The sequence below is a fragment of the Chlamydotis macqueenii genome, chromosome 9 (assembly GCF_036417535.1).
Source record: "Chlamydotis macqueenii isolate bChlMac1 chromosome 9, bChlMac1.mat, whole genome shotgun sequence".
NCBI classification, from domain to species: domain Eukaryota; kingdom Metazoa; phylum Chordata; class Aves; order Otidiformes; family Otididae; genus Chlamydotis; species Chlamydotis macqueenii.
Window position 1 is genome coordinate 1,786,786 of NC_141564.1, and position 15,176 is coordinate 1,801,961.

The 15,176-nt window shown below is 47.5% G+C and overlaps 1 protein-coding gene across 1 annotated transcript in view; it reads right to left on the minus strand.

The window, feature by feature from the left end:
- NYAP2 (neuronal tyrosine-phosphorylated phosphoinositide-3-kinase adaptor 2) overlaps positions 1–15,176 on the minus strand; it is a 113,974-nt gene that overhangs the window by 23,934 nt on the left and 74,864 nt on the right. The window contains exon 4 of the mRNA XM_086754794.1: positions 4,796–5,008. Within this exon, the coding sequence (XP_086610920.1) occupies positions 4,796–5,008 (213 nt within the window). The remainder of the gene's footprint in view (positions 1–4,795; positions 5,009–15,176) is intronic.

Sequence of the window (15,176 nt, forward strand, 5' to 3'; positions counted from 1 at the left end):
CACCCCATCTCTGCACTGTGCATCACCGTGCGGGAGGGTCCAGAGCCCCCACTCCAAGCACAGGGCCCTCTCTGCACCGACAGCTTTCTGACGCTGCTGTAAGCCACCCGAATGCTGACATGGACTAACAGCAGACCAGCAGGCTGGGGAACGCGCAGGCGTGTGTCTAAGTGCTTTACTGGACGGGGGCCAGGGGATGCAGTGCACTTGAGCAGCCATTAGAGACACCCCTTGCAATCAATGGGCTGCATGAGGCTTGGATTCAGCAGATTGTTCAGTGCAGCTATGGACCTGCATAATGTATTTAGAGATGTTATGGTCAAAATGTTCCTAAGATTCAGCTGCGATATTTAACTGATGAAACTTTGGTGGTATGATTTTAGAATCACAGAATCACGGAATGGTTTGGGTGGGAAGGGACCTTCGAAGCCCACCCAGTTCAACCCCCCTGCAAGGAGCAGGGACATCTCCAACCAGATCAGGTTGCTCAGAGCCCCGGCCAACCTGGCCTGGAATGTTTCCAGGGATGGGGCATCCACCACCTCTCTGGGTAACCTGGGGCAGCGTTCCACCACCCTCAGCGTAAAAAAAATTCTTCCTAATATCCAATCTGAATCTGCTTCCTAATATCTAATCTGAATCTACCTCCCTCTGTTTTAAAACCGTTACCCCTTGTCCTGTCACAACAGACCCTGCTGAAGAGTCTCTCCCCACCTTTCCTGCAGCCCCCTTCAGGCACTGGGAGGCCGCTCTAAGGTCTCCCCGGAGCCTCCTCTTCTCCAGGCTGAACAGCCCCAGCTCTCTCAGCCTGGCCTCACAGCAGAGCTCCTCCAGCCCTCTCATCATCTTCGTGGCCTCCTCTGGACCCTCTCCCACAGCTCCACGTCCTTCTGATGTTGGGGGCTCCAGAGCTGGATGCAGCGCTGCAGGTGGGGTCTCACCAGAGTGGAGCAGAGGGGCAGAATCTCCTCCCTCGACCTGCTGGCCATACTCCTCTTGATGCAGCCCAGGATGCATGAACATTTTCCACAGCTTCAAACGACGCATCCCTCATACCGTGCCACGTTACAAAAGACGCGCTGCTCACTCAGCACCTGCACACCTCCGGGAGCCAGGTGTGATGCAGTGTAATGCTGGTGGAGGACAGTGGGTCAGCTGTGTCTCAGTCCCCTGTACGTCACCCACAGCAGCCACACCACCACCCACCATGGCCACCTCAGCATGAAGTAAACCGACACACACGGTCTGCTGCAAGGGGACCAGCGTCACTGGGCTCTCAGGTTTAAGCGGTCGTCATTCGGAAATGTGTAAAGGCTTGGCTGTTGCATTTGGGGCCGGGGCTGCCGCTGGATTCTCCTCAGTAAGTGCTGAAATGCGATAAGATTTTATGGAAATATTTTTTCAATCAGTTTTATACCAGTGTGCTATGTTTTTCTATATTCTCCAGAAATACAACAGCCCTGCACAATTTTTATTTTTGGATCTTAACAGGAAGAGTTCTTTTATTCATCCAAGGCAGCCTTCATTCTGCCTATCCTAATCTTAATTCAAAAAAATACTCTGGCTGTCACTTACATTGGAGAAGCTTCTTATCCTGTCACAGTCTCTTCTTTGCACATGAAAAGAGAAATATTGCTTATTTGCTACAGCTGCCAAGAAGCACGGTTTGAATTAAACAAGGCGAAGTGACAGGCTGAGAGTAATCACATGCAAAAAAAAAAAAAAAGAAAAAAAAAGAAGAAAAAGAAAAAGAAAACATGCATACTGGAAAAATAAATGGCACCTATTATCATTGTACTGGCCTGGCCATGTTGGTGTCCTAAAAAGAGATGAGTAAGCTGAAACATTTCACTTTATGAAAGCTTAAGGTGGAATAAACTAGACAGCCTTCTGTCACTTGAAAATCAGTATTTGGGGCTTCACCTGCAGAAGCTGCTCTGTGCTGAAACAGCACAGCAGCATGTCAAACTGAACTGTTGCACAAAGGGAGCCCCGAACCCATGAAACTTGGCGCTACTGGGCAGTCACAGGACAAAAGTGTAAAAGTTCTCAAACCCACGCCAGGTAACGAGGTGAATCATGTCTGTATTAGATGGGGTATGGTTTAATTTACGATTTGTTCCGAACGTCACGTCTCAGGTCTATGCCAATGACTGGGGTAATGAGGTAAGGAATAATCATGTCCTACTGGCAGTGTTTTTTTCCTTTAAAATCCTTGCTGTTTTTCCCTGAAGCTTCTGGCATGGGCTACTGGCAATCTTGCGGCGCGGGATCAAAAAGACAACTGCGCATTGCTCCATACCGCTGTCACGCTGCTGCGGCAGAGAGCAGCCTGCACCTCCACAGTCGGGCTCTGACTGGTGACGCTACACCTGGGGATCACACACCTGGCTGGACGCCCTCCACGCACAGCTCCCAGTGCCACTCTCGTTTCACTTTCGGCGACAGGGGAGAGCTCGTGTGCGGAGAACACGGATGACCAGCGCAGGCAAGGCCGAGGGGCACTGCATCCTGGGCTGGACCTCATTGGGCAGGCTGCCCAGTAGCATAGACCTTGACTTGGAGAATCCTTGAGGATTTCATAGCACAGTGATACTCTGATATTGCCCGTGAGGAGCAAATTTAGGGGGCACTCAGTCTTCTTCGAGTGAAGCAGCCCTAGCTAGCGTGCACTGGTCCCTCGCTGCTCCTCCATTCTTGTACTGAGGAACGTGTCTCGTACCTTGGGCTTCTCAGGCATTGCTCCACTCCCAAAGAGCTTGAACTTAATTATTCATTAGTTTTGCAAATTCACAACACCAGCCAGTAATTCCAACGAAGGGTGAGCATTTATTCCCTTCCTGATTATCCACAATGTTTTCAGCTAGAATAGTAATGGGCTGGCTGAGGGACAACTGGTGATGACTGAAAACCAGGACACAACAACAGCGGAGTATCTGGGATTTGAAAGGCAGCGCAGTGCCTGACTCTAGCAGCAGGTGGCAATGCTAAATGCTTCATGGCTGCAGTCAGGGAAAAAAGCAGAAACATTCCAGAAAATACTCCTCAGAGCTCCTGGAGTGAGGATATCACAGCCTTCTGTTTCACAGACCTCGCCTGGCTGCTCGCTGCAACTGCACTGCCTGTCGCACACACCCACGGGGAACCCGACAGGCCAGGAGTACGTGAACGAGACGACCAGAAAGCTCAGGATTCTGTTTGGAGATTGCTCGTTCCCCTTCTGGCCTTACTTTGGGAAAATCCACCAAAAACCAGTCCTCTCGCTCAGGTACACGCTGGGACCGCTCTGTTTCCTCGGCAGCCTGTGCTTCCCCACCCTTCCTGTTTTACAACAGAGCCAAATCCCCACACCAGTGTGGAGCCGGAGGTAGGCAGCAAACTGTGGTGTCTCAAGGACATCTCTGCACAAAAAAAAAAAGAAAGGAGCCTTTTTTCTCTTATCGATGATGTTGGAAAGAGAGCAACAGCAACGAGGACGGTACTGGGGACTGCCCTGATTTTACTTGGTCCTGCGGTAAACCTAAGTTCCTCATTCCTAGCACAGAGTATCTTCATCTCCTCGACTCCAGAAAGCATTTGTATCCATACAGATGTACTAAATCTCCCTTCTTGCATTCCGTTAGAGTCCTAATTTAATTGTGCAGAATTAATTGTTACAGTTCAGGTCCGAGTTCATTGAGAACTGCGTACAGCATTTTGAGCGCGATGCCCCCCCAATGAAAGGTAAAACATGTTGCTCAGGCAACAGCTACAGACACAGGGAAAAAATATTCATGGCAGAGGAGAGGCAATATTCATCAAATGGAATGTCATAAAAACTGCAGAGAAAGAAAAATCATAATCAGCTTTCAGATTTTAATCATAAAAGGAGTCAAACTTCAGCCAATAAAATATTCCATAATTTTTCTTTGACAGTCCTAGCTATGTGAGACAAAGTCACAGTTAACTAAATCAAGGCATGATTCAACAACTATTGCAGTTTGCTGATGCCAAAAGAAGACTGAGGCCAACATCTTTTGTCTGCTTCTGGAGATCAAACAACCCTTTAAAATAAAACTGAGGCAGGAAGGCTGGACAGAAGTGCTGTATTTTGCTAGGAACTTACTCTTTGATTTTCCTTTCTCTTCCATTCTGCACTGTACTGTCGTCTCGCAGAACCGAAAAGGCTGGTACACACCTCTGGTCTAACAACCAGATGCCCTGGTGCTTTGATGTGGTACCTTGGAACCCAGCCTTTTAGCACAGGTGACGCTCTAATACGCAGGGAACAGAATTTTTAGCAAATCTATGAGCTAATTTGGAAAATCCCTACCTCCCAGGGTGCTTTGGGAGAACAGACAAGGAAGCAAAAGGCAGCAACACCCAAACAACCTGTGCTAGAGTCACGAGATCTGCAGAAAAACGGACAGGTATGAATCTGAGACTGCTGAAATCCACAGCCTCTTTTCTAGAAATGTATGTGCACGCACAAAGCAAAGGCTGCCCGCGTCTGCTCCTTGCGCACAGCAACGAGGCAGCCTTGTCTCTGCACGGCGCGTTTTTGTTACTGTGTGTGCTGTCTGAATTGACGAACTTCTCTTTGAGGTGCCATCCCGGGGGTGTTCTTGCCATAGCGTCCCTTTCCAATGGCAAGTGGAATTCCTTATTTTAAAACGGATGAACGGGCAGGGCAGATTCCAGAAGATATTTGGAAATCTAAAGAATCCAAATGCTTACCCACATCTGTGTATCTTTAGAGATCCCTCAGCTCACACGGAGGTTCACGAGACTTTCCCTGCTCTGCTACTTGACGTACCTGAGCTGTTGCTTCCGGCCAACATGGTTGGACTGACAGAGGATCTCCCCAGCCGGCTGGACACCACAGGCGGGCCCGGCGTTCCATCCCATTCCTGAGCTTTCCCTGGCTCCCTGGAGGAAGCTGTCCCGTGATGGCCCCCCCTCTCTTTGCTTTCCAGCTTTGGTAGTGGTTCAGTGCTGTGACTTCTGATCTTCAGCTCGTCTAGTGGTTCTACAAAACACAAATGCACATCTCATTACAGAGTGTCTGCTAATTACCCACACCATATAACAACCTTTTGCTCCACATTCCATATACACCACCCATAAATCTTCTAAGGGCTATTTACATCACAATTTAACTGTCTAGGCCTAAAACCCGGAGTTTATGTCGGTTTCCACGCACTTTTTAATTATTAAAACCATATACAATGCAGCAGAAAAGTTGTAACTTTTCTGTTACAACTTTTATACGCCAGGAAGAATGGTATCCTACCAAATTATGTTCGTATTAACAATTTATGGAACTACTTGAAATTTTTTCAGCTGGCATTGCATTGGAAACAAATTCTTCTCCAGGCACTTTCTAAGGAAGCTCTCTCCTACGGCAGTACTGTGCGAGCAACGTAGCCGTACTCCTCAGAAGCTCTAACAACAAGCACAGCATCCACAAAAATCCAGTGTCAGTATTTTGGGTGTGCCCAGCACCATAACCTAGGGAATACAATTTCATTTGGTTGGAAAATTCTTGGAGTCAGAAAAGGACTTTCTGCTTGCAGCGCCGTGAGGCAATATAAGGGAGAGCAATTCGAAGAACAATCAAATGATTTCTCAAGTGAAGCAGGGACGTCTGCCTTCTTCATGGCCGGTGATCTTCTCTTCTTTTCTCGAGACCTTCATTTCTTTTCTTGCAGGTTGAGCAATGCAACGGAGAAACAATTGATTCCTGAACTTTCCCACTGTAGCTGGGCAAAATTTACATTAAAAACTAGATACAGAAGAAACATGAGACTGCTTTCATTTGTAACAGCTAATTACTGCGCTAGTCAGTCAGTCAAAGCTCGCTGAACTGTTTGCCTCCTTTTAGAAATTAAAAAATCCCTCTATATTTGGAATTTTATACCTCATATCTAAGCCCAAAGACATCCTTACGGGCCACTCTCAGTTCATACGAAATCATTCATGTATTTCATTAACTGCTATTAGTTAACAGTAAAAATTAACGCCTAGGGACAGTGGTACCACTCCATGGGAAAACGGTAAAACAACCCCAGTTCAGCGAGCCCCATTAATGGGATTCAGTGACATTTCATGTGACAAAGACCTTCAAAAATCAAACCTCTTCCTTGAACTCTCGGGTCACTTACCTACTGTAATATATGCAAGAAGACGCTGTAACGGAAATCCAAACTGTTTGTCTGTCCTAGCTGGCGACCCCAGCAGGGCAGCAGGCAGAATAACAGTCAGGATCAAGCTAACTGACATCTGCTACGAAATGTCTGCAACGGCTCCGTCCGTGACCGCGCAGAGACTCGCTAACAGAGCCGGGGAGCCCAGATCACAGCGAGATCTGGACCAGTTCCGTTATCATCAAAAACGCTCTTGTATTTTTTCTGAGCGTTGATCTATCAAGAATAACGATGTGTTTATTTCATATAACAGATACGCCCAATCATATCTGAATTTTTCCTTAAACATGCACTTTTCTTACACACTTTTTAACACTTCTTTTAGATACTGCTTATCTGGGAAAGGGAAGATAGGAACAAAGTTTTCACATTCCTTGGAAGCGCGCACAACCCTCTTTCCCACCAATACAGGATGCTGTCTAGTTTGCAGCTCTTCCCTTCCAGCAACACGAAGAGTGCGCCAGAAGAACAGAAATGCTTTAAAAAAAGACAGAACCAAGCCCTACGAGTGCCCCGCTAACTTAACACATCATTCCACATATTTTATTTCCTGTGTCATTCAGCTGCTGTGATTACCTTCATGCAAACCTTCCTGCGTCCCTCAGGGGTCTGTGCTGGGCCCGGCCCTGTTCAACATCTTTGTCTGCAACATGGACAGTGGGATAGAGTGCACCCTCAGCAAGTTCGCCGATGACACCAAGTTGTGTGGTGCCATCGACAGCTGGAAGGGAGGGATGCCATCCAGAGGGACCTTGACAGGCTGGAGAGCTGGGCCCATGCCAACCTCATGGAGTTCAACCAGGCCAAGGGCAAGGTCCTGCACATGGGTCGGGGCAATCCCAGGCACAAATCCAGGCTGGGCGGGGAATGGATGGAGAGCAGCCCTGAGGAGAAGGACTTGGGAGTGCTGGTGGATGAGAAGCTCAACATGAGCCGGCAATGTGCCCTTGCAGCCCAGAAGGCCAACCGCATCCTGGGCTGCATCCCCAGCAGCGTGGCCAGCAGGTCGAGGGAGGGGATTCTGCCCCTCTGCTCCGCTCTGGTGAGACCCCCACCTCCAGCACTGTGTCTAGCTCTGGAGCCCCCAACATCAGAAGGACATGGACCTGTTGGAGAGGGTCTAGAGGAGGCCACGGAGATGATGAGAGGGCTGGAGCAGCTCTGCTGTGAGGCCAGACTGAGAGAGCTGGGGCTGTTCAGCCTGGAGAAGAGGAGGCTCCAAGGAGACCTTAGAGTGGTCTTCCAGTGCCTAAAGGGGGCTGCAGGAAAGGTGGGGAGAGACTGTTCAGCAGGGCCTGGTGTGACAGGACAAGGGGTAATGGTTTCAAAACAGAGGGAGGTAGATTTAGATTGGATATTAGGAAAATATTTTTTCCACTGAGGGTGGTGGAGCACAGGCCCAGGTTGCCCAGATAGGTGGTGGATGCCCCATCCCTGGAAACATTCCAGGCCAGGTTGGCCGGGGCTGTGAGCAACCTGATCTGGTTGGAGATGTCCCTGCTCCTCGCAGGGGGGTTGGACTGGATGGGCTTTGAAGGTCCCTTCCCACCCAAACCCTTCTGTGAGTCTATGATTCTATGAAACCTTCTCCATGCCTCATCGACACTGCCTGAACGCCAGCCCTTAGGTGCAGTCGGCCCCTGCTTGCAGCGGAAACGCTCTGGCTGAGTGCAGAGTTAAGGATTTATCCGCCCCAGTTTACTTAACGGAGAGGCACTAGTGCTTGTTGCCTGATAAAAATGATTTGTGCATCCTTCGTTTTATTATCAGTGGAATCAAAGTACAGCAGTTCTCTGCAACCAGCTGGAAACTGCGGAAATATCCAGAGTAAATAAAGATTTGGCTTACAGTCTGCTTCTTTATAAGGTGTAGAAAATCAGTTTTCAGCTGGCTGTCTAGACTTTGGAAATTTGCATTCTGCTATCCTTTCTTGGGGATTTTCAGTTCTCAGTTTATCTGAAAAGTAATATATCCTAAAAATGAAAAGCAGATTGAACCAGATTATAACGTCATGCAACCCATCACAGAGCCCGAACCATTATTTGCTGATCACTATCAGTAACACCGATACAGTCGGAAAAAAACGCGTCCATGTTTTATACCGTTTTCTGTGATATTACTTTCCTGCTCAGTTGTGAATACATAAAAAATTAAAAGAAAAATTAATGCCTCACTTGAGGCTCAAGTAATTTGGGGAGGGTTTTAGAATAATTTCAGCTTCCTTAATGACTGTCAATGAGAATCATACTCAGATTCAATTGAAAAAAATAAATCACTGTGCTAGCTCTTGCTCGGCTGGCAGAGCACCTCACCTCCCGTGCGCCCGCGGCGGCTCCAGAAATGCCGAACGCTCCCTCCCAGGTCGCACAGCACATTACTGGGACGTGCTGGTGACCGTCCCAGTCCCTCAGATGCCCTCATACCGTCCGCTACTCCCTGCCGCAAAGGCAGCTCCGCGGCACAAACTCCTGTTTCTCGTAGAAACGCGGTCGCTGCTCGGCGTTTTCGCTCCGGCAGCCAGGCACGAGGCGCTGGTGGAACGCAGGACACGCGGGGAGCTGCTGGCTGTGGTTCCTCACGGGGCGGTGACCTCATCATCGACCGAAAATCCAGCCAGTGTATCTTAAACAGCTTTATAAAAGCTACAGCAGCATTTAAACGGCCACTGTATGCACACTGATCCCATACCAAAAACATAAACTCCGGCCTACCAGTCACAGATCTATTCCGGTGAGAGGTAACAGCAGCTGCTGCGTAACATTTTTCGTATTTTTTGAGAAGTGCAGAAGCATGGATGGGATCTAAGTCACCTCACGCTGTTAGAAACCTTAATTTGGAGCCAGGAGATATTACGCGGGGAGTTCACCGAGTCTTGTGATGGCCACAGGCAAATCCTTTCACAGTCAAGGGCTGTGGTTTGAAAGCTGAAATTATTATGGAAAGCATCTTTATTGTTCAATAATTCGTAAGCCAAAACAGTACATAAAAATGTAAATTTCAAGAAATAATTCAGTGCTTTAAATATTTATGGCCACAGTTGGTTGAACTGCCATAAAGGCGTTCAGATGTTTCGAGCACTTCCAGGTGTCACTGCATTTCAGAATTCAAAGATGTGCACATTTCTTATTTTATTTCACTTGAATCTCAGGCTTTTCCATTTCAAGACTAGGACGGTGGCTAAAACCTCTCAGCAGGAACATATTTCACAAATAATTGACAGGTACAATTTCCCCTCTGTGAAAGGTCCCTAATAGAGGCCGCACTAGGCAAGGCTGGCACGTGAGCTGTGCTGCTGGAAAATTCGTAAACGCTAAAAAAAGTGAGAAACGAACGGAGTTAATGAGCTGCAACCTGGACCAAAGCAAACTGAAAAGCACAGCTATGGAAAACATCTAACCTGAGAAGCTATCATTCACATGAACATACACTTGGGCTGCCGTTCCGCTCTTAAGCAGAAATTAATTTTGGGTCCTGGTGGCTTCTTGAGCCCCCAACATCAGAAGGACATGGACCAGTTGGAGAGGGTCCAGAGGAGGCCACGGAGATGATCAGAGGGCTGGAGCAGCTCTGCTGCGAGGACAGGCTGAGAGAGTTGGGGCTGTTCAGCCTGGAGAAGAGGAGGCTCCGGGGAGACCTTAGAGCGGCCTCCCAGTGCCTAAAGGGGGCTGCAGGAAAGATGGGGAGAGACTCTTCAGCAGGGCCTGCTGTGACAGGACGAGGGGTAACGGTTTTAAAATAGAGGGAGGTAGATTTAGATTGGATATTAGGAAAATATTTTTTACACTGAGGGTGGTGGAGCAGTGGCCCAGGTTGCCCAGAGAGGTGGTGGATGCCCCATCCCTGGAAACATTCCAGGCCAGGTTGGCTGGGGCTCTGAGCAACCTGATCTGGTTGGAGATGTCCCTGCTCCTTGCAGGGGGGTTGGGCTGGATGGGCTTTGAAGGTCCCTTCCCACCCAAACCCTTCTGTGATTCTATGATTCTTGGTGCAATGCTGAGCGATAAACAGCAGAACCTTTATCACAGCATGGGGTTTTGGGGGGCAAAAAGAGAAGCAATTGTCTTAAGGAACTTGAAATGAGGGCTGCTCTCTGCCATCGCACAGCCAGGAGCTGAAACGTATAAGCCACTCATTCATGCATTATTCATTTACTCTTTTTTTTCGGTGTGTTTGTTATAAATCTAAATAAATAATACATCACCCTAGGCAGAACTCGCGTGCTGGGGGAAGGGTACTGCTCACAGGGTCTAAAATTCTGCACGTGCATACAGGGGTAGAGCAAGGTAAGGCACTTGGGATGGGCTTAGGATGTCAAGGAGAGCCGCAGGGTAGACAGGTCTGGCGGAGGAGCAGGAGCGCGGAGCATCCCCAGGGGCAGACCCGGCCCTCAGGAGAGGTGGAGATGAGCGCGCAGCGCCTAGGCCTTTTCTCCCGAAAACCAGGAGTACACTGTACAGCCAATGAAAGCCATTGCCTCATCTCTATTAACTATGGTGCTCTGCCTATTCTGACTTCATCTGCTTGCTAATTAAGCAGAAGTTTGCTTTGCATATCAATTTTTAATACCCCTTTTTCAGCTAAGCGAGAGCTGCGGCAGCCAGCTTGTTCAGTTAAGAGCAGCTCTGACCTAGTTCCATGCGAAATCAACAGAAAGCCTGGAAGAGCCTCGCAAACCATCTAACGTTTAAGGAAACACGGCCGAAACGCTTCTCGGTGTTGGCCAAGCGCGTGTTTCTGCGAGTGGCATCGGGGTTGTTCTGTTTTATTCCGTAGGGTGAAATCCAGCGGAGAGCACCAACGACCACCTCTGCCTGCTACACACGGCAACGGGATGGGACACGGAGTGATGAAAAAATGCAGTCGGTTGGTTTTCTGCGGCTATCTCAAAGCTGCCAGGTGGGCAATCCTGGCTAGGAGAGCAAGATAGGGAAAATAAAAAGCCTACACTGCCATTAATTGGAGACTAACAAAAGAAGGGGGGAGATCTATACCAAAAGATCATCTAAATCTTCAGAATAAAAATATTCAATGAAAACTGTAGTGTTGTACTCTGGTTGAAAAAAACTAGAATAGAATTATTTAAGTTGCAGTAAACTTCAGCTGGCGTTATCAGACACTTAAAAGATGAAGTTTTGAAAGTTCTGCATGGCAAGACATACATATTTTCCTTTTATTTTCCTTTCAGAGCCGACGATGTTCGGAACTGGTGACTCGCACTTGGGAGAACCCCAACGGAAGCCTCTGTGTTCCTCAGTGCCTTCTGGAGCACAAACCTAAGTACAGCAAGTCAAAGGGAATTTGCCCGTTGACCTCAACAGAGCAAGGATTTTCCTTCCAGGAATTATTCCCTGGGGCTAGCCAGCCATGCTGAGTCACGAGGATGTACAGCGTAGTAGATACTGGTGCGCTGCAAACACTTCTCTTAAATAGTGTGGCACCCAGACCTCCCGACACCAGCGTGTACTGCCGTGCCCACCCCAAACCCAACGCTGACCACAGCAAACGGTGTTTGATGAACCCTGCAATTAAACCGTGGGAATCAGTGACCGGAAAAGGTTGCCCAGTGGTTACCAGCACTGGACTGGAAGAGAAGGTGGAGCCTGCCCCGCCCTGTTCACTTCACTGCACGCTCATTCCGTTATTCAGGTTCTTACATACACAGCCTTCAGGTCTGGATGAGAAAACAATGGTCTGACGGCAAGAAATCAGAAGGCAAGGATGAGCCAAAAAAGCTAAACTATATAGAGACTTTAAGAAAAATGTTTTTGTGGAGAGATCGTGACCTTAAGTTTCAAAGCTTCACTTCAAAAACACCAATCTTTCACAGAAGTGCTGACTATATTAAACCTGTCAACATCTTTGGGTCCAGTTTTCTGCTGAAAAACAGCCTTTGAACTGTATCAGTTTGAATGTAGAGTTTTTTTCCATTGTTTGACCACTTTTGTTTCTTCTTAAGCGTGTGCCTTCACCCGGGTTCAGCAGAAACGAGAATCTGCTGTTGGTCAGAAAAATGCAGAGCCAGTAATGGGCAGTGGTGGTGAAAAGTGGGGACAGAAACTCTCGTATTTTCACACATAAAATTAGAAAGTTGGAGTGAAAATAAATTCTTTCCTGGCTACTTTGTCTACATTTTGACTGCCTTTATGAAAAACATTTTTATTAACGCATTTCTTTTTATTGACTCCATCAATGAATGAGAAAATTTGCCTTTCACTGTCAGAACACATGTCCCAGTTGCACAGCTCTCCTTCTACCGCAGCACGTCACCGGTACAAGGGAATCCTGACGTTGCCTTAACACTGGCCCTACCTGAGTTTTGCTGCCGGTTTTACAAAGCCAGCCACAGGCGTATGGGCTCTTCTACGCAGCCTCTTGCCTGGTCAGGGTCCCAGGCACGATTTACCCTGCAAGCTGACGCTTGAGGTCTCTCCCACTTGCGGAATGAAATCCATATGTCAGTCATTCTGTAACAGAGTCAATTTGATTTTGTGAACTCTCGTCACTATTATTGCTTTGACAAGTCTGCAGAGCAGCCAGTGCGGCGGGCAGAAGCATCTCCGTCTGTGCTACAGCGCCTATAAATTAAATATCAATTACATAAATATCGCCCAAGCAGTAAAACGGCTATAGATCTCCTGGAAAAAGGTACTTTTTGGGTTATAAATCTAAGTCACACATAAAAATAAAGTCATTCCCATCTCCAGCAAAATCAAACACGCAGCTTCTCATTTCCACGAGTAGTTACAAGAACAATAGCTCTCCTTACTCTTCCTTACATGCCACATAAAGTGCTAATTGCATGTTACCGCTTTAACAAAAAAAAATAATTATTGGGGTGGATAATTCTGTTCAGAGCAGTAACAGTCACCCAAACCATCACACCAAACTGAACGTAAATTAACCTAATTTTTTAATATGCATTATTACCCTGACAATTATTTCCTCAATGTTCCCGTCCTTTTCACCTTACCCGTACCCAGCACGTTTGTACACTCCGCCGCCTTCACGGTTCAATATTGGAATCGATGCTACACGTATAACCCAAACAAAGCTATCTCTGACTCTCTGATTTCTCCTGCTGCTGACAGGCTCCTGGACGGCCCAGAGGAAATGCAAGGAGCAGCATATCCCCTTTTTCTCAGTTAAGAGCCTAAAACTTTTTTATCAGTAAGGTAAAGGCGTTTAAAGAAATATCAAGAGGAGAAATAGTCAGAAGTATCGGACGATTTAGAACTGAGGGAGGAAACTTGGTTCCTTCCTTTATTCCCCTCAAAGTTCTCACTGTCTTCTCGTAAAACCACACCACTTCTACAGCTGGAGCGACGTCACCGTAAGCAGAGATAAGGCGTTTAATTGAACTCCATCTCTTGAAAAGATGCAGTGACAGCAGCTCGAGAGATCATGAAGCCAGGTCTCAGATCACCAGCTGGCACGCAAAAGGCTTTCACTTAACCATGATCTCAAGCAGCTCCTCTGGCTCCAGTTTCTGGGAAAAAAACGTAGATTTTTGTTTGTAAAACTCTTTGCTCATAGTAAATTTTGGGGAACTGTTATGTTCTGCTCTCTTTGAAACTTGAGGAGTATTTCACCTTCCTACAGCTCCTAGTCCTTGGCTTGGTGGTGGTGTGGTCTGGGGAACTTTGGTTATTTTTCCTGAACAAAACTGTGGTGATTTAGTTTAAGCAAACAGACCTAAGGGCTATCTCTACACACCCACCTGTGGAACACAGCAAATCTGGTTCCAAGCGCTTTATGAACATCATGCTTCTTAAAAACAAACACAACAAACGTAGGCCTTCCTACTAATGGTCTCAAGTTTTACTTTTAGGATCTAACAAATAAAAATGCACTTGAAGTCTTATGCAAAGAATCTGACTCTTCACGTAGAAAAAATTCAACTAGGGGGCCGGCACTTGGTTACAAAGAGAAGTTCAGAAAGGCCTAGCAGCTGCCTTGTAAAAGGAGACCTGGACTGCCAAAGTCAAAGGCCAGAGCACCAGCTTGGGCCCTCCCCAAAAGTCATGGCTTCAGCCAGCCAGCCAAGCTGACCCACCAAAACACGCACGGCAGTCCCCAGCCACCGGTTTGATCTACACTGTCAGGAACTTGCTTTCTCCCTTCTTAAAGCTAACATAGAGTCATAGAATCTTTAAGGTTGGAAGAGACCTCCAAGATCATCAAGTCCAACCGTCAACCCAACACCACCATGTCCACTAAACCATGTCCTGAAGTGCCACGTCTACACGTTCTTTGAACACCTCCAGGGACGGCGACTCCACCACTTCCTTGGGCAGCCTGTTCCAGTGCCTGACCAGGGATCTTTTTCACATGCAACATGTGATATGATTTTAGTAAAACATTCTACGGAAGTCCTATAAACCAAAGCTGATGCCAGGCGTTTCCTCCAGCATGAGGCTCCATGTTGTTTTCAAATAAATTATAATCTTCAACTGACACCAGGTTAGAGACAATCAGACAATGCCCTAACAGCTCTATAGGGTGTGAAGGTTAAACATGTCTACGTTCAAGACAACCACCCACTGTTCCGGCAGACAGAAATAAAGCACGGCCTCCTCTCAAGCCCAGAAGCCCCAGGGAGGAGGACACGGATGAGAGCGCAGGGTTGGGACAGTCACTCCCAGGTGCCACCGCTGCCACCCTCTGGGCACATCCTCTCCGTCCTGGCACTGCGGGATGGGATTCAGCGCAGCTGGGCCAACTTCCTCAGCAGAGGCTATGTCATAAAACCGCACCATTCCTTTACATTCAAGTAGTTCGATTCCTACTCTCTATTTTTTTTAGCTTAGGTCTTTCACAAAAGGAGGACCCTGACACCCTACACTGACACCACCTTCCCTAAAAAAAAAGAGAAACGTTAAGAAATGGTGTTTAGCAGCTTCACTGAAGGTAATATACACTTGTGGAAAACATCACATTACTACTGAGCACCCATAAATTGGCCGTAAATCATCCGGCCCTGTTTGAAACAGA